Raw genomic sequence first — 19,615 nt, 5'->3', positions numbered from 1 at the left:
GAGACAGGGTGTCCATATTTAAATAGGTGGATCTCATTTTGGAACAGAACTCATCATTTAGCACATTCATTTTAGCATAATTTTCTAATGTAATGCAATTAGGGATATAAAAATGCCAGAAACTGCAATATGGGCTAATTAAATTCACTATTTTGCAGCACAGGCCACACTGCAGTACAAGTTCAGGGTTTTAAACTACCCACAGCTGTCTGTCCACAGCTGTAATCACCACACTGGTTTCTCTCCACCACTTAGTTGACCCTCATGAGACCACAAGGCCATTTAAGTCTATCTACACACCAACATAGAGTGAGACACAAGTGGTGAGTGTTGAACTGAAGGGAGGAACAAGCGATCTTAGGTAAACCGCCCAAACCGCTCAGTTCCACTGAGCTGTGAAAGCGCAGTAGCATGTAACCGACCCCTGACAATACTAGACATCTGTTAAGCATTTCTTCCTCTCCAACTTACATGATTAGAGAAGAGGTTTGGGATGAGATGATTTAGAGAGCGGATACGGGATATGATTAGGAGGAGGAGTACAAATTGGTGGGAAAAAAAATAAAAAATCAGGCAGGAATCACAAGGACTGTAGTGCGCCTTTCATGTTGGAGGAGCAGCTTCCTGTGTGGGCTTGTCTCGCCAGACTCAGCCCCGGCAGCAGACTCAGCTCTACCTCTATCCAGGCTGCGATGCTAATGAGCATGGCGACACTCCTCCCTAACGCTGCATTGGGAGTCTCAGCCAGAGTGTATCCTTAGCCACGCGCTAACCACTTGTCCCTCCCTGTTACCAACCATGCTGTTTGTCTCATTCAGCTTGTTAGTGTAATGCCCCCCGTCCTGCTTGTCCTGCCTGTCTAAATGCTACGCAGATTGATGAATGCTGGTACAGGCACTAACTGGCTACTCATAAAGCCTTGTTGGACTGTTCTTGCTCTTACCCTTGATCGTCTCCTTTTCTCCATTTGGAGATGAATACACTGGTGGTGAATTCCATAGGGGGGGATAAAGGCTTGAGCAATAGGCTGAGTGTAAGGGAGCTTCACGCAAGGCTGCCACTTAAAACAAAAAAGGCTTAGAAACAAGACCCCTGGGCACTAGCCGAACAAAGTACTAATGCCATTTACTCCAGTGAGCCAGTATCTCTGCAGCATACTATCAGTCCTGGAGGAAAGTAGGGAAACACCCGTAATTAATGATCTTCAGCTGCTATAGCTGCTACTGCAACTGCCACACACACACACACACACACACACACACACATAAACATACACTTTCTCTTAACACATACAAACACTAAGCTTACAGCAACAAAAGCAAATAACTCCCGTCTTAAGCATACATAATGAGCACAGTAATGTTCTCACAGTCCCACATATCCTTGCATAGCTAAGATCTGCTCTTTCAAATCACTTGGCCCAAGGCATGGACTAAAACCCCCGTCATTACCACATAATTTCCTGTTTGTTTAGTTTTCATGAAGCCGCTTGATAGCCTACTGACAGTAACTATTCATAGTATTTTCAGAAAAGATATTAAAGAATGGATAATGAGACATTAATGCTGTGGGATTTGGGGTTGCTGCATAAAGTGAGATGTCAACGCACTGACAGGTCTGAGATAAAAGATGTCCTGGCAGACGGGTTACGGATGATAGACAAAGCTTTGAATACATCACAGCAGGATGGACACAGCGGGTTATACGCCTTAACATCTTAAATGCATCCCATACAAGTTCATTATGTCGACTGGGATCCTCATACACTGTGGAAGTGTTATGAAAATGTCAGGTTTTTGGATCAATAAGGGTTTTCTTTAAATTCATGTAATGTCCAATGGTAAAGGAAGTAATGATGTATGAAATTGCAACAATTGTTTTGCAAAGGCTTAGCTCAGGCAGCTTATAATAACTTAATCTACTTTTAATTCTAGAACACGCTGACAAAACAATCAGCATTTACACATTTGCTACATTTGTGCCTTGTTTCCTGAATCAACAAAGGTACTATTTCAATCAGTCTTCAGTGGTGAGAGAAGCATTAAGATTCATTATATTTGCAAAAGTAGAGTTACTGCAATGTACAAAATGCTCTGCTACAAGTAAAAGCCCTGCTCTTGTAATGATCCTTAAAGGCGCCTTGTGGAGTTTTCTTGTAAACGACAAAAGTTGTGTTTACTACTGGCCATTTCCAAACAAAATGCATTATGTCTATGCTAGAAGTATTTCCTTCTTCATAAAAGCCTTTTTTTTAATGTTTCAATTGTGTATTGCTTACATCCTTATTCACTTGCTAGCAGTCTTCTCCTTCACTGCCTTTGTTGGTGCATTGCTACATTTCTTAGCATACTACCACCACCAACTGTCAATTAGCGAAAAAGCATAGAACTGTGAACTGTGTCGTCTGTGTGCTTGAGTGCATCCGAACAAAGCAGACATGCACTTGTCAAAACACTGCTCTATAGCCCCACAAGTGGTCAAAAACTCCATGTGGTAGCTTTACAGAAAAGTACAGAAGTAGTATCAGCTAAACACACAAAAAGTATTGACAGTAAAAATACTTAGTGTACAGAATGGCCCCATGCAGAGCATCAACACATACAGTACATACCATTACTGGAAGATTATTACTAATTTGTAAGCAATATTTTGGTGTTTTAACTGGTTAGACTCAAGATTATTGCAACCATTGTATATAATGTCAGGTTATTTTAAACTATAACCATGCATTTCTTTTATAATTGGTTCATATAGTTTGTATATAAAGTAACTCTTACTGTCAGATAAATTAAGTAGAGGAGCAGAAGTATAAAATGCATAAAATAGAATAAAACATCAGAGGATGTGCAATTAATCAACCCCCAGCAGTCCCCTTCTGTTTGTATCAACAGTGGCATCCTACAACATTCTTTAAAATCCTATTACAAAGTTACACATGCATGTTTATGGTCAATTAATCAATAATCAATTTTGCTACCTCTTCTGATCCTTCTGTCAGTACGAGGTTACATCCCTCCAGAGCAAAATTACAAGATGTTAAATGAATGAGTGGTCATGCAGGTTGAACAGCAGAGCAGAGGTCATTTGGGAGCAATGAGCTGAAAAAAACTATTCTGCTGGTGGCACATTTGGATGTTAATTAGATGGTTTTTTTTCTGATCTTGTTTTTTTCTGCCAGTTGGAGAATTAGCATTGGCATAAGAAGCACATCTGCCACTCACACTGATGTGAAAAGTGCAAAACAGCAGGAGAGGAAAAATCAATGCTTAATACTGAGTGGATCTTTACAGTCAAACTAATGCAGAGTTATTCCAAAATCACTTGTTTATTTGCTCTACAAGCACTTGTGATTAAATGTTGCTGTTGCAAATGTTGAGCAAATGTTGTCATGAACCTGTGGGTTAAGATATTAAATTTGCATAAATGCGCATCTCCGGGTGTAATGTCACTCCCCTGTACGTCGCCAACCATCCAGCCATCTGCAGGCACAGACACTCACACACATACACACACAGCTTCCTGATAGCTAAAAGTTAAAAGGGAAAAAAAGGAAGCGGAGGAGCTGTGGGCTAGAAGCAGAAGTCTCAGATGTGCCTCTCTTTTTTTCATTTCATTATCTCATTTCCATAACAGTGACATCACTTTCCCCTCTGCAGAAACACACAACGGGGAGAGAAAAGGTAGGAGAGGGGAGGAGAACAAGAGAGTGCCTCTCCACATATGACTATGCACGTTACACTGTTGGTTTAATGCTTTCTCTTCATCTTGTCTGAACATGTGCATGTGTGTGTGTGTGCATGTGCTAAGTTGTGTTTGAGTGTGCATTATGTCCTTGTGTTGAATGAGCAGCTCCCAGTGGAGTGCCTAGCCTTCCTTGGCCTCAGTTGGGGGATATGGAGACAGCTTTATCCACTACCGCCAATGGAGATTAAATTGGATTTGGCTAAAAGCAGCCTTGTCACCACAGTTCTGGAGTGCCTGAGTGGCAGAGGGGGTTCTTGGCAATGGTAGAGACTCTAAATTTGACAAACAAATGAATGTGAAAAAAACTCCAACAGCTGGGGCTCGTTGTCGCTGTGGGCTTAATGTCCTCAGACCAACCCCTGAGGACCACTAACCATATCCTGCTAGTTTTCTGGCTCCGTAATCACCTTCTCAGAATGGGCCAGCCAGATAGAGAGAAACAGGAGCGAGTACGAAACAGAAGGAGAAAAACATAAGCAATATGCATGCAGTGACAATTTAAAAAATAACTGTTTTTGCTATCACACCAAGCTCATTATCAATTCTGTGCCAGGACCACCGGAAATAAACTTCTAGTTGGTTATAAAGGGACTGAGGGGGAGAAAGACAATTTTAGTGGTATGATAAAACTGCACGATGCCAACATAAAAAAAGCTTAGTGATAACACAGAAATAAGTTCAGCATCATTAAGCTGTTCAAACAAGTCAGCACAGTTGTGTTTGATGTTTGCCATATGCTCTCAAAATGATGGGTTTTGAAAAAAGATTGCTCAAGCTTGTCAAGTACTGTAATACCAACACCTATTGTTAATTAATGCTGTTTTTACATACAAACCTGGAATTCATGAGGGATAATGAACACATATTTGTCCTGTGTTTGACCCATTCATACCAGACTTCTGTCTCGAGTCACCGCTGTTCACTCGAACAACAGGACTAAACCAAAGAATTATACAAGACCTGAGATGTGTCTGCTGCAGTTTCAACTTCCACATTTTTACTACTTGAGAGTCACCATGGTGAGCAGTACATATACTGGACCATGGCACATGTACAGAAAAGTCATAACATTAGACAAACAGAGTAAACATTAAGTAACATTAGCCACCACAAACTGGTGGTCATACCACACTAAGTAAGGCTGAGCAAAGGTATGTTTATAAATTAGACTTTTTATTTGTAATCCTTAATAATAATTAGTTTTAGGCTATCAGCACACAGTTGCTTATTCACAAGTCCAGCAGGCACAAAGCAACATTAGCACTCACTGGAAGTTGTGTTTGTGGACACCTGGCATATGTTAAGACCAATATTCACTCTCCGTTTAGCTCTGTTTTGGTCTACACTAACTCCTATTTATCTGCTAAACGCTCTACTTTATTCACCAGTTATAACTGGTAAATAGTTTGTTCGTTTGTCCAGGGGGACAGGGGGGGTTGAGGGGAGTGGTGAGAGTGAACCGAAATAGCATGTAAAACAAAAATCATATGTGAAAGATAGTTAAAACTCTCCACAAGGCTGAGAGTAACTGCAGAGTCCAGGGAGTTACTCCTTTGACTTCACACAGAGCAATTTGGTTCATTATTAATGTAAAAGTATTGATAAGGGAGCTTTAAGAGAGAGGAGCATGACTAACTCAGCTGGCAATACCTTTACAGTAAAACTATAATAATTCTACAGCAGCCATGTTGTAGTTCACCAGATCTGTAGGAGGTACTGAATCACACTGCATCCATATTAAACTGGAACCTGAGTGATGTTATGGTTAGAAACAGTATTTGCTATGTCCTTTCAGATGATGCAGAACATTGTCCATTCAATGGATTTTATCTTTGAAAATTGGTAAACATGGTCCATTGCCAAAGGCATCACACACTGAATTCTATTATTTTCTGTGCTTTCCCCTATGCCTTACACTTTGGAAAGTGTAAGCTTACACTACACCCGGCCCTTCCCGCTGTATAATTGAGAAGCAGCTCATCCATGAGGTCATCCATGTGTGTAAAGCCTCCAAATGGTTTGCCAGCAGCACATGCATATTATTACATCAGGGGTTGTCAGAGCGTATCGATTACACACTGTAATGCACTCGTCTGCACTCCTCGGCCTACACTGTTATTGTAAATGAGACTTGGTATAGATCCGGCCTCGCACTATCAGCACAGATCATCTATCACACAGTGTGTACTGTTGAGCTGAAAAACACAGAGTTCATACAAAGCAGAGAACTGCAGCTTCACAGAAAAAACAACATGTTTGTGCAGCTCAGTAGAAAGAAAAGATAGGCATTATTAAAATCAAGAGAGGAATGTAAGGTGGTCTTTTTGTGGCACAAGGAGACAAAAAGAACCTTACTGTTATAAATTGGGTACTTGAGTTGAGAAAGCTCATTAACACAGGAGAGGGGTCTGTTTGTCCAATCATTCAATGGACATGGACATAAGAGAACATAACAACTATGCACAGCTGTGCCTTTCAGAAGTGCTATTTATAGCTGGGCAATACAGACATACACACACACACAAACACACACACACACACACAATCATACAAACACATACCCATGCACACACAGGCTGACACGCACACCTTGTTACTCTAAAATTAGGCCAGTGTGAACCTGCCAAAGCCCTGCTGAGATGGAAAGAGAGAAAAGAGAAATGACTGTGGAGGGTGAAGGTGGGGAGATTTGGAGGACAGATTCATCCCTGCTCCCACATTACAACAGTCCACAGCAGGGGTTATGGAGCTTGACTGCATACAGATTGCATTATGTTCATACAAGCTTGATGTCATACATGAGGTTTGCATGGGAGTGACACAAATGAGCCTGGTTTCAGCTGATGCATTAATTAAAGATTAAATACTTGGTTTAACTCCACATCAAATGTTTTAGTTTGAAACTGTGAGGTGCTGTGAGGTGTTTGGTTGCTGGGACAGTACTGTCTCTGTCCATGGTGCTGAAACATACAGCGGTTGTTAGCTCATCAAGGCTGTGAGAGCCTGCTGCCTACACACAATGTAAGCATCAAACCAACCAAACCAAACAAGGAGAAGTTACCTAATGCAACACTGAGGTTTTATTTTGTTCAGCACATGAATACATCTAACTCAGTACATTCAATCCACCATCTTGGATTCACTGTACCACTATACCAGCACTTTGGGCATCTAACTTCAGTAGATTATATTTAATGCATAACATTTTTGACAGTTTTCTGCACCAATGCTGTAACAATTAGTCTGGTACCTGATTCACTAATTAAAAATAACTTACATCAAAAAAACTTTGCTAATCAATTAATTGATTGATTAATTGATAATTTTTATGCAAATATGATGAACATTTGCCAAAACTAGCTTCTCAGATGTAAGTATTTGGTGGCTTTATTTGTCTGAATATCTATATTCTATAACTGAATATCTTTGGGTTTTGATCTGTTGGTGGGACAAAATGACCATAAGTATAGGGGCCATTTTTCACCATTTTTAAAAAAAAATTATTATTATCATTTGGGGCTTTTTTCCACCTATATTCAGATAGGACAGGAAACATGGAGAGCTAGTAGGGGAATGACATGCAGTAAGGGTCCAGCAGGACCAGGAGTCGATCTGGGGACCAGCTGCTCAGGGCACTAAAGCCTGTGTGGTATACGTCCTAGCCATTCGGCTTGAAGGTTTACTGGCACAGCCAAGACTGTGCAGCAATGCAAGAACAGTGTTAACAACATACTTCCTCTTAGACAATTCTTTAAAAATCACAGTTTTAGAGAATTGGCAACCAGCACTGCCAAAAGAGTAAAAAAAAAAAAAAAAGGATATATTAGACTTTTTACGTGAAATTGAGATACAGAACTTTCTCACAGTAAACATTCTGACTTATCATAGCAGGGAAAGCACAGGTGTAGCTAATATCATTAGTAATGGCTCTGTACTAAGCCATGCTAGTGAGCCAACATGCACAATGCCAGGGCTCTGTAGCTCTGTAAATTATATGGAGCCGCAATTTTTATTAATTACATTTGTGCATTTGCAGCTATGTACGACAAAATGTCTTCTGTGAAAAAGGTCAGGTATAGTGTTAATCTCTGCGCCTTTCCCAACATAATATGAAGTAGTGATAATTAGAAAATGTCAACTTCTTTCTATAAGTATAGTTTGATATATCCTCAGGCTTCTCAGGGAACTAACATAGCATCATATTTTAAGAGCTCTGTTTGACTACAGTAAACATAATATTGTTAAATACGGTGAGATAAAAAAGTTGCACAGCTACACAGATCTACAGAAGTATTTGCCTAGTTGGTCCTTAAATGTGCTGTAAAAAAAAAGGAAAAGGAAAGGACTTTACTAGTGTAAAGTCTAGTTTTATTAAAATTGCAATGCTGAACAAGTGCTAAATGTGCCTGAAAAAATATAGATTTGGTAGAACAACATAAAATGTGCACAATAACACACAAACACATACACACACATACTAATAGTACTAATGTATTTCAGTGGAAACAGAATGCTTGAGTAGTAGTAAAGCCTCTGCACTGTCATCTGATCTAATGCCTATGTCAACTTAAGGCGACATAGGCCCATTAAATGGAACATGACCAGAGTTCATTGAACATGTCCTTGGCTCGCATAAGCCAGAACAGTTTTATGAGGAATAAAACTTATAGGCCTTTACGAGTACATGCTGGTAAATTTAGAATCTTATTAAAGAAAGACCTCGACAGCTAAGCAGTGCCTGCTAGCTCATGGTATTATTAACAAAGGTCATTAGGCTGAGGTGTGAAGCTACACTTTGCCTACCATCAGTGATACACAGTCAAACACACACTGACAGAGTATCACAGTGTTACAGTTTGGTAAGCTTTTGTGGGTTTTTCCTATCCCATTCTACCAGTCTCTCCATTCACGGTACCACACTGGCATAGTAGGCCTGTTGTGGCAGTTTGATTTCCCTAAACAACACTAATCGGACATCTGTAGGGAAGGATAAAGCCCAGATTGGCTGTAACTGTGCAGCAGGTTCTCTGTTGATAGGCCTAACTCTGGCCAACACTCACACCATTGGCTGACGCAAGGCAGCAGCTTCCTTTATGGTTGGCTAGTGGCGAGCCAACAACCAGCTCACTGAGGACAGAGTATCTGGCAAACCTCAGAAGATTGGGTGCTGCCCGCCAAGTAACTGTCTCACGATTGGCTGTGGCAACTCCAGAGAGAACTGATTGTCCTATCAATGCCCACAGCACAGGATGGCTGACAGTGCTGCCTGCTGGCTGGCTTTGCAATATGCAGCTATCCATAACACCTCCAGGGGGCATATGTCCATGTCTTTGAGTGTGCATGTGAGTGTGTGTGTTAGCGAGTGTGTGACTGTATACCATCCATAACTTTTCCATTGGGGCGGTGTTCAGCTAAGCCTTGCCAGCAGGCTCTAACGCCTCATTATTTTAAGCCAGGCAGGAAATGGGTTTTAGAGATCTCTCACTGAGCTCTGCTCTTGGAAATGAGGGCTACAGGTCTTCCAATATCAGCAGCACAGACCTGGGAAATGCCTTTTTAGTTCATGTTAGCTACACAATAGCACAACCTTACTGTCTAGGCACGTACTGTCATGTTACAAAACACACACACAAACTGTTACAGTCTTGTGCAAATTAATTTGGTCTGAGAGTTTTTGAGATTTAATGAATTTGAAATTTTTCCACTGAGTCTTGTTAACTGAAGGGTGCTTATTCAATGTGATGTTAAATACAGCTCGCCGAAATGATGAAGATGAAAAATAGCAGTGTCTGAAGCCTCATTAGGAGATTTTCTACATTTGGGTGAAAAACTTAAGTAAGATAGCTCATATGCACTGACCAGGACATTTAACGAAGGGAAGCAGAGGAGAAGAAGAAGATTAAGAAGAGGAAAAATTTTGTTAACTAAAATACAAAATATGTACACTGGGTGAAATTACTCTTCTACAACTGACGTGTATGTATTCCAAATTGTAATTTCACTTAAAGCAATAATAACCCCTGACTGGAAGAGAGACTCTGTTAAACTACATAAGTGTATCATGGTAGAAGGTATTACAAGAACAGATGTGCTGATCTTTTATTCAAAGAATGCCTTTTATACTGTGCCTCTGTTTTCCCACCTTACAGTGCTTTGCTCACCAGTGCATGACAAACCACAACTGGTGAAAAAAAAAAAAGTTGTAAAGTAAGCGAGAGGGTTTTTGAAATAAGATCCTCATAAGCCTTGTTACATAGATAAGACTGCACTGTGTAATTCGATACAAGTTGTTCACTGACAGTGGCCACCTGAAACTGCATGTGTACCACCCATTAGCCTGGGTGTGACTGACGTAAACAGAAGCCACACAAACAGTAAAACACAATATATCTTCAATAGCATCTTTGGTTCTTCCAATAAGGGAGAGGGAGTGAATGTAATTTATGGTTTTAGAAACAAATTATTATTCAAAGCATCTTTACACGTCTGGAAAGAATCTTTAAAAGCAAATGGATACTAAAAGAATATCAATATAATTTCCAAATCTGTGTGATGTATTTTAGGTAGAAATCCAGCAAATGTGCCCACCTAATCACTTTTAGGGCACTGACACAAAAATCATTTTTTTGTATATTATATAACAACTACATATTTAGAATGTATTGTAATATTGCATTGTCACTGCTGATGTCTACAGTACACGATAGTGACCAAAAACTAAGCTGTTTCTACTAATGGAAAATGTGCTTCTTTATATTAGGATTAGTTGAAATAAGGGTTAAATTATCTTACAAGTGCTCTAAAAATTCAAATAGAATCATATTCTCAACACTGAAGTGCTAACAGAAGGCTTTATATCAGTGGCTGTAGCCTGCAGGAAGGGAAATGGGCTTCTCTAATATCATCAGTTCTAGATGGGCTGGGGAGACGTGGGTGGGCGAAGGGAATGAGTCACACTCTGCCCTCCTTCAGAATCTGTTTTAAAGTACCCTTGAGCAAGGCACACACTGCTGCTGCCTCAGTATATTTGGTCAATGGACACCAATGAAGCCTGCACTGGGTGGGATGTATGAAATATGAGGGAATTTCTTGAGTTTTACGAAATAAGTAATGGTTAAAAAATCAATAGGTGACTACTACAGTTTGTAAACTTATTTTACATTTGTCAAAATAGTACATTTATGTATAAAATTAGGTGCATTGGACCAGACGTGGAACAGACTCTGATAGATTTCTGCCTTATTAAAAAACTTAGCTCTCTCACTTACGCCATCTCTTTACCCTAACTGTTCCTTCTCTCAGTACAAAGACCTTTTACAGTATAATTTTCAAATGCACCTCATAAAGCACTTGGCACCTCATCCATCAAACACAATTATTCTCTGAATGGACCATGCAACTGGATCGTGGCTTAATCAATTGCATTACCACAATAATACACCTGATTTAATTTACCATTCACATGGCTCTGATGAGTCTAGTAATTCACATCAATTAAAACGGTGTTCATATTCAATATATTTGTTCCTGTTTGTCTGAATGTCAGTTAGTACGAACACTATGTTTACCTTCTAAGACTGACTCCAGTATAGAGAACAAACAGAGAGAGGAAAAAAGAGACAGAGGGAGACAGGCAGAGCGCTACTTTTAGAAAGTCTTCAAAGATTTTGTCTGAGCAAAAACAAATAAATCCATTGCTGTGAGTTACTGATGCAATAAAATAAATAAATAAATAAAAACTTGTTATGTACAGACATCCAACTAGACGAGAAATTAGTCAGCCAGTGAGAAAATAACAGAAGAAATATCTGGCTTATTTGAAGACTTGCATGTAAAAACATGTAATGAGATGGATCGCAGGGGGATGCTTGGCGTAAATGCAGCACATGTAACAGTTAATTGTTATTTTGATACACAGTCATACGCAGAGCAAAAGGCAAGTGAAGGGAGAGTAAGTAGGGCACATGTGTCGGGTCAGACAACCAACTGTAGGAGGAGAAGGAGCTAGAGTGAGTAAGAGGCAGCAGAGCAGGCTAATGTGTTTCATTTCACAAGGTGGTTATCATGGCTGTGGACTTCCTGGCACACACTCCCACTGAACGTCAGTGTAGCAATTCTAAATGTTAAGCACATTGTTTAATAGTCCATTACGTAAATTGATATTGCTCATTGACTGTTGTCCTTGGCTGCCCACGCGGTGTCAGAGAAAAAGACAGAGATGTACTCTAGCGCAGTGGAAGGCTAATAGGGTATGCCATCACTGCTGTTTGGTGCTCAGGAACAATGTGCCAAAACTTCCCATCTGCGCCACTTCCTCCCACCAACCAAATCTACTACTACCACCTACTAATACTGTTAAAGTCACACTGAATCATGAATATATTTAACATCTTGTGTAGGGCTGCAACTGAGGATTATTTGTATTATCAATGAATCTGCACATATTTTTTTTATGAATCCTTTGTCTATGAAATGCCAGGGAAAAGTAAAGAACGGCAATTATAGTCTCCCAGATCCAAAAGTGACATCTTCAGTTAAAATTAGATCTGACCAACAGCCCAAAACCAAATATTTAGTTTCTGTAATGATAAAAAAAAAACATCGACAAGCAACAAATACTCACATTAGAGAGTAGATTGACTGAAATTAATCAGTGAATTGTTTCAATTTAGTAGCATACAAGACAAAGAAAAAAGAAAAAAAAAATGTATATGTATAATGTATAAATATATGACTGGCATTTTTTCAGTTGATTGACTAATTAATTCTCTGTCGATCAACTAATTGATTAATCAACTAATAGCTTCAGCTCTACCACAGAACCCTATTTATATTACAGCCTAAAAATATCATATTTTTATGGTCTGTAGCTGACCAAATATCAAACAATATTATCAAACATGATTTTTTTTTTTTTTAAGTCCTTCACTCCCACTATTCCAATCATATAAACCTGAAAATTGTGACTCTGAAAAAGATAACGTCAGCATGGAACGACAGTACATTTTTGGGTGTTCACCCATGAAAAACCTTTTATTAAGTCAGCATAGCTGCAGCCTGGTGGCAGAATTTTTTCTTTTAATCCAGACTTGTAACAGCTTAAAATATGTGATTGCTGTTCTGTATTTAAAACAGACCCTGACACCTATCTCTTGCTACACGTGCTACCACAGCAAACAGAAATGTGCTGAATTACAGCAAAATTCAAACACTCTAAATGCTGTTCCCAGCTGATTTTGAAATGTAATAAAAACACAAGTAAGATTTGTGGTTCAAGTCTACTGAACTCATCAAAAAGAAAAGTATGTAGTATAGAAAGTTAAAGAGAAAAGAATGAAAAATAAAGCTAAATGCAATATGGGGAAAGTCTCACACTATAATTTTACTCAAACAACTGATGGTTCTCTGAAGCCTCTGCTCAGCTTAACAAAGTGCAGATGTTTAGGGGCAAATAAAAAATATTTTTTTGTGAGTAGCACTAAACTGACATCCAATTGAATAAGATCTACTTCCCCCTGCAGTTGGAGAGGCATTAGGAATAAAGCTCAACCCAATGGATGGGTCATACATCATTGAGCATTACTCGTGCTGTGCTGTGACTCTAAAACACAAATTGGATTACCTGCGCACCCACGCGGATCACCCGAATTGGACAGGCACAGACGTACAGACAGACACACACACAGACACACAAAAGTGCATAACTCATGCATGTGCAAAATGCATGACGCAAACAGTGTAAAATTTACAAATCCACAGGATTTTATTAGGCCTGCAGTAAAAAGAGTATATACACACAGGACAGCACCTGCAGTCCACTTCTCTGTAACACACACACACACACACACACACACACACACAAAGAGTGCAATTTTTGTTCCCCAACAATAAATGCCACATTACTGTGATGAACAGCAGAGGACCACATCATATAAAGGATGCCGTGATGGAATCTCTGTTTGAAGCTGCTGGCCTTGACATGTGAAATCAGATCCTAAAACTGTTTATGACTCTGTGAAGCCAGACAGCATCCCTCTTCTCCTGTAAACAATCCGCTGAGACCTGATGATTTATTAGCGAGGCATCCAATAAATCTGAATACTCATCTCTCTAAACAACCCATTTCTGGATTTTGAGTTTTTAGAAGACAGTTTTTTTTTCTTAACAGTCTGGTGGCCAAGGCCTGGTCTTTACCACTGAGATCATTACTGTTGCAGCAGCAGCAGGAGCGCTTCAATAATGAATCCAGGACTTTACAGCCAGTCACTAATTGAGCCATTATTGTTATTTGAAACAACACATTTTAAATGGTGCAGCACAACAATAGGTCACACCCAGTGTAAACTAAAAAGCTCTTTGTGAATCTAGAGGGTTGTAAAGGCCACAGTGGCTGTTTAGTTTAAGAGCAAATGAGGTTTTTGTTAAAAGATGCACTGATGATATCAGTAGCACCGGAGTTGTTAGTGATCAGGCTCCTAAGTGCTCATACTTGGATCAAAAAGCAAGTTAGTTCTTATACCAGTAAGTGATATAAACTGCTCTTTGGCATCACAAAATAACATTTTCTGGCAAAAGAAGAACACGGCAGTGCCGGGAGTCGCAGCACAGCAGCACAAAACCACAGAGACGTGGTGGAGCCACTCCCTCAGCAAAACAGAAATCAAACAATAACCTTGATTTTTACTTCAAAATAAAGTCACTTCTTGTGGATTGCTGCAATTAATCAAAGAAATGTTGATATTAAATATGGTAGGAACACAACTTTGGGTAAAAATGAAGCAGAGCCAACATGTAAATATGTCCTCACAGTGTTCAAACAACAACAGAAGATGTTTATCCATATGGAGCTTATTTGTCTTTCCTCCTCTTTCTCTGACCAAACAACAACAACACCATATTCTACAGTCCCTCATAATCATCATCATTGTTATTAGTACTATTATTGTTACTGCTTTTTTCATTTTATTATTAAGGCTGTTACCCAATTTCTAGTGCATTTCTTTAGGTCAACTGAAACCCTTTTCTGCTTATTTTACTCAAAACTTGGTAAAAAAAGATGGTGCTGCAACCATCAATTATTCCCACTGACAATTAATATGCTGTTTATTTTCTCAAAAAATCAAATAAACTTTATAATGTCAGAGTCCAAAGTGAATTTAAATTCACCATTTTGTTCGAACTATAGACCAAAATTCAAAAGTATTCACTGCATCATCATATATGGCAAAGAAAAGCAGCAAACCCTCAACTTTGAGAAGATACATATTGGGTATGTTTGCTTGGGAAATTACCCCTACAAAAAATGAATCAAACCAAAAATGAATTGCATATGAAAATAGTTGCAGATTAAAAATCAGTATATCGCTTTCCATCGTGATCTGTGACATGATCTTTGTATGCTGCTACTGGGTTAGAAAGGGGTCTAAATACTGCTAATTCACCTCGGTGTCTGCAAATACTTAATAGGAACATGGCATCATTTGATTCAAATGTTATATCTGTTATTTTTGGGATAAAACTTTGGGACAGACCCAGATCTTATGCGCAGACCTCCTGCTGGTTAAAAAGGCCATCTGAAATCTGATGCTAAGCGAGCTGACAGCAGCCTGTGGTCACTGTAATCCCCCCTGAATGAGATTATCCCCGTGTGGAAACAGTGGGCCAGGGTGGGCAGGGCACTCCCATCAGCTGTGTGTCTAAGACGGAGCCCATTGAACCCCTGCCACTAATCTCTGTACACAGACACACCTTGACAGCCTGCATATAAACCCAGCCCCGACTGGGCTTCAGCATCCGTCCTTAGTGAGACAAGTGAAGGCTCACATCATCACCTTCAGACAAAAATGGACTGCAAAGCAACAGTTTCTCTTCTTCTCCTCCTGCTGGGCATCAGTAATGCTCACCACGGAAATGTAAGAAACAACTCACTAAATATACTGCAGAACAGCTTGTATTCACTATATGTAATGAATGACACATTATCCATACCAATGGCATCTGTCTTTGTCCAGAAAGACATTGTTGTTGTATTAGACAGAATTTAAGTACTGTAAAATGAAGTAAAGAGGTTTATTTTCTCCTTTTTTCAAAGGATCATGGTGCTGATAATGGTAAGTGCTGATAAACCTCAGCACATATATTTGCAGCCTGGTCTAACAGACCATATCTATCATGCATCACACTTTTGTCACACACATTTGTCATTGTCAAAGCAGCAGAGTTGTATGACATCTGCTTTTCTTCTATTTATTAGAGATCCCAGCAGATAGGTCTGCTATGGAGGACATTACTGCAACTATTCTGAGAATGAACAATGGTGGGTATTCAATCATGATGTTACAAGGACAGTGAAGGAACATTAGTTTTTCACTCAATATTAGTGCAGATTTTCTATATTCAATAAAGGAAAGAATGTTTTTTTTATTTGAGAAACACAGCAATTCCTTAGTTTGAGTTTACTAATGTTCTGACAGTCACATGAGAATGCATGCTTTCTTTTATTCTAATAGGATCTAGTAACTTCATGCTGGAAGGAGACATTTTGATGCCAAGAAGCAGGACTGCTATGAAGTGCTTAAATGAAAAATATTCCTGTCTGTGGCCAAAGTCTCCTAACGGGATTGTGGAAATCCCTTTCCTTATCAGTGAAAAATATGGTGGGTTTCAATTTCCAAGGCGATAAATTAAACTGAAACTGGATTGTGTATGTTAACATGTCTGTTTCACCTACTGAGTGGATGATATTACTGATTTAATACTTTTATCTGCAACTGTAGATGACTCTGAGAGGAGTCTGATATTAACTTCCATGAAGGACTTTGAAACAAAAACCTGCATTCGCTTCATCCCACGCTGGAGTCAGGTGGCATACTTGAACATTGAACCAAGATTTGGGTAAGTCAATAACTAAAGCATTCCTGGATGTGAAGGGATAAAGTACAAATATAATATAGTATATATAAATGTAGAGGGACAGTAATTATTAAGTAAAAAATGAGTTCCATTTAAGGCAACTGAATGTAGCTAAAAGTAAGGACACCCTCTTGTGAATGACAACTTTCTCAGCACAATGTTTCTGAACTGCCTTGGTGCAGACACACCCATCTAATGCTACACGATGGCATGCATGAATTACTGAACTGGCCTCCCAGGCACAGGTATGGGAGCCCAAGGCGTTAGGGAGGCACCAGAGCTGGACTGTTGACATTTCCTGAAGAAAGTAACAGAGCTCAATGATTATAGGATGTACAGATCATGTTTTGTTTTTTGTTTTTCACCTGATCATGATGAGAGTTTTTGAATGTTAAGTATCTGCAAGTCAAACCTAATATCTGGGATTTATTGTTTCATATCACAGTACACTAACATAAGTAAAGATGGTTCCCTTTAATGTCTTGTGCAGTATGCTCTGTTGTTTAGTATAGCAACTGTGCAAAGGAATGTCGCTGCAAAGAGCCACAAAATGTCTATGCAGATGCAAAACAGCTAAAAAGAGATGCAAGATGACCGCAAAGAGATGCGAAGCAACCATACAAAGATGGAAAATGACTACAAACAGATGCAAAACAAGCCACAAAGAGACACAAAACAGCCATAAAGAGATGTGAAACACTTACAAAGAAATAAATGCAAAGTTACTATAAACAATGTAGCCATGTCATTTATAATCATTTCACATCTCTTTCAGTCTAGGGGTCTTGTTGCTATATAGAAGAGATGGGGGGGCTTTTACATCTCTATTCCATTCCAGAGGCATAATCCTACACACACATTAAATCTGCAATATGCATCTTGCAGGATCATACTTTTAGCTAAGACAGGTAGGGCATTTATAATCCATCTTTCCCTCCTGAAATGCTGCCCTAACATTGGTCAGACCTCTCTTCTCTTCTGTTAGAATCCTGAATGATAATGTAAATTACATATCTTTATTTATCAAACGTCAAGTTGCGTGTTACATATCAATTATCTCTTTTTCACTCTCTCTGCTATTAGCTGTGCCTCTCTGCTGGGTTATGTTGGAGACAAGCAGGGGCTGTCACTGCAGAGGTTTGGCTGCGTACAAAAAGGCATCATCCAGCATCGAGCTGCTCCACGCGCTGGGTTTCTACCATGAACACACTCGGCAGTGACCGTGACCAGTATGTCAAAATCAACTGGGAAAACATACATGAATGTAAGAATCTCACTTTCTGATTGATTGATTCAGATTGATCTATTTCTTAGTCTGTTAGCTATTAATTGATTTTTTTTTTTTATCAACAGACTTTGCCTACAACTTCGATAAGAAGGACACGGATAATCTCAACACTCCGTATGACTACTCCTCTGTCATGCACTATGGAAAGTAAGATATAAACTTGTTGTTGATGTTACATTAAATCAAATAAGTCAGCATTAAATCTAATTTTATTCTGGAAACACATTTTTGAATGATCTTTTGTCTTATTAACATTGTTCAAATCTGTAGAACTGCCTTTGGAATTAATGGATTGGAAACCATAACTCCCATCCCTGACCCCTCTGCTCCCATCGGCCAGAGGAACGGCCTGTCTGACATTGACATTCTCAGGATCAACAGGCTCTACCAGTGCTGGAATTACTTCAAGTAGAGGATTACAGCAGTATCTTTTGATTCTCACACTTGACACATTAATTTGACACTCTGATAATAAAAAGTTGAGATTGCATGAATCGTTTGTCTCTTGTCATTTACAGTAAAGTATATGTATCTTTTGTGGGTCATAGCAACATGGACCTTTAAAGGAGCATTACATGAATTTCACATATCAGAGTCAATTTATTTTATTTACATTGGAAACAACAAAATGATGACAGATACCTGGCATTTGAAACTGGGGGTAAAGTTTGATTGAACTGTATTTACCTAGCGGGAGGGATTTCACAAAGGTGCACTGAGGGAAGTGTACCAATATTAAGGATGACAAGTCGGGATATCTCGAAAACCTGCCACATCATTTTTGACTGTTTTTGTTTTATCTGTTGTTTATCTGATTCACTCAGCCTGGGGTTACACTTTACAGTCTGCTACTGAAAAGCCAAAGTGCTGAGAGTGTGCTTTTTTCTATTTCTTTGAGCTTATTTGTGCTTATTGTGATTCAGCAAATTCAATGAAAAACCAAATTATTCTTTGCGTTTCTATAGAAACACTATAGGTGACATCAATGAACAACCGGTATGATTCTAATCATCAGTTTATCTTCATTTATTTGGAACAACTTTGTACATAGGCAGTAAAATAAAACTTTTAAACACTGTTTTACCATGTCTGTTATAGAAAAAATTCCCTTATTTCTCTATATTACTCTCAGTAAGAACACAAAGTTGGGATATATTGGCAAATAAAAAAAAAAAAAAGATACAAAAATGACTGAAGGGCAAATATGCAGCAATATTTTCATAATTGAGTTCATTTCCATTTCAGCTCATGGTAATTAAGTTTGGGATTTGTACACTGGTGAGGAGTACAGTGTTTTATCAGGGTAAATCAGTACTGCAGTAAATTCAGCGAGTCAAACTTTGCAGGGCTGCGTCTCTGCGGAAAGGCATAGATGTGGTAGGATACAAGATAAACCCCACTCCTACTACTCCCTAACCCTGCAGAGAAATTAGCTGTTTTTTTTTTTTTTAACTTGGCCACATCCCACACTCTTGGATGTCTGTTTTTTTTTTTTTTTTTCATCCCTTTGAAATCCTACGCAATGTTATTCTTCTGTATTCACCCCAGCGCAAGAGAGAGAGAGCAGTGTTGGGTGAGAAAGGAGTAGCGGGGGAGTTTTGGGGGAAGATAAGGGAAAAATGCCTAGGAGAGAGAACAAATTCCTATTAAGCAAATTTTGCTCCTCTCATG

The 19,615-nt window shown here is 39.1% G+C and overlaps 2 protein-coding genes across 2 annotated transcripts in view; one reads left to right on the top strand and one right to left on the bottom strand.

The window, feature by feature from the left end:
• Nucleotides 1-19,615, bottom strand: part of LOC108896858 (MAM domain-containing glycosylphosphatidylinositol anchor protein 2) — a 161,899-nt gene that overhangs the window by 108,697 nt on the left and 33,587 nt on the right.
• On the top strand, nt 15,361-18,410 carry LOC108896859 (low choriolytic enzyme-like). The gene is given in 10 exon segments (XM_018696137.2): nt 15,361-15,656; nt 15,836-15,854; nt 15,998-16,060; nt 16,254-16,400; nt 16,521-16,638; nt 17,740-17,827; nt 17,829-17,870; nt 17,872-17,920; nt 18,010-18,091; nt 18,215-18,410. Coding segments are annotated over 10 exon segments (819 nt in total). The 5' UTR covers nt 15,361-15,587; the 3' UTR covers nt 18,357-18,410.

This window comes from Lates calcarifer, linkage group LG7_1 (genome assembly GCF_001640805.2).
Source record: "Lates calcarifer isolate ASB-BC8 linkage group LG7_1, TLL_Latcal_v3, whole genome shotgun sequence".
NCBI lineage: Eukaryota > Metazoa > Chordata > Actinopteri > Centropomidae > Lates > Lates calcarifer.
This window is presented reverse-complemented; position numbering and strand designations above follow the sequence as displayed.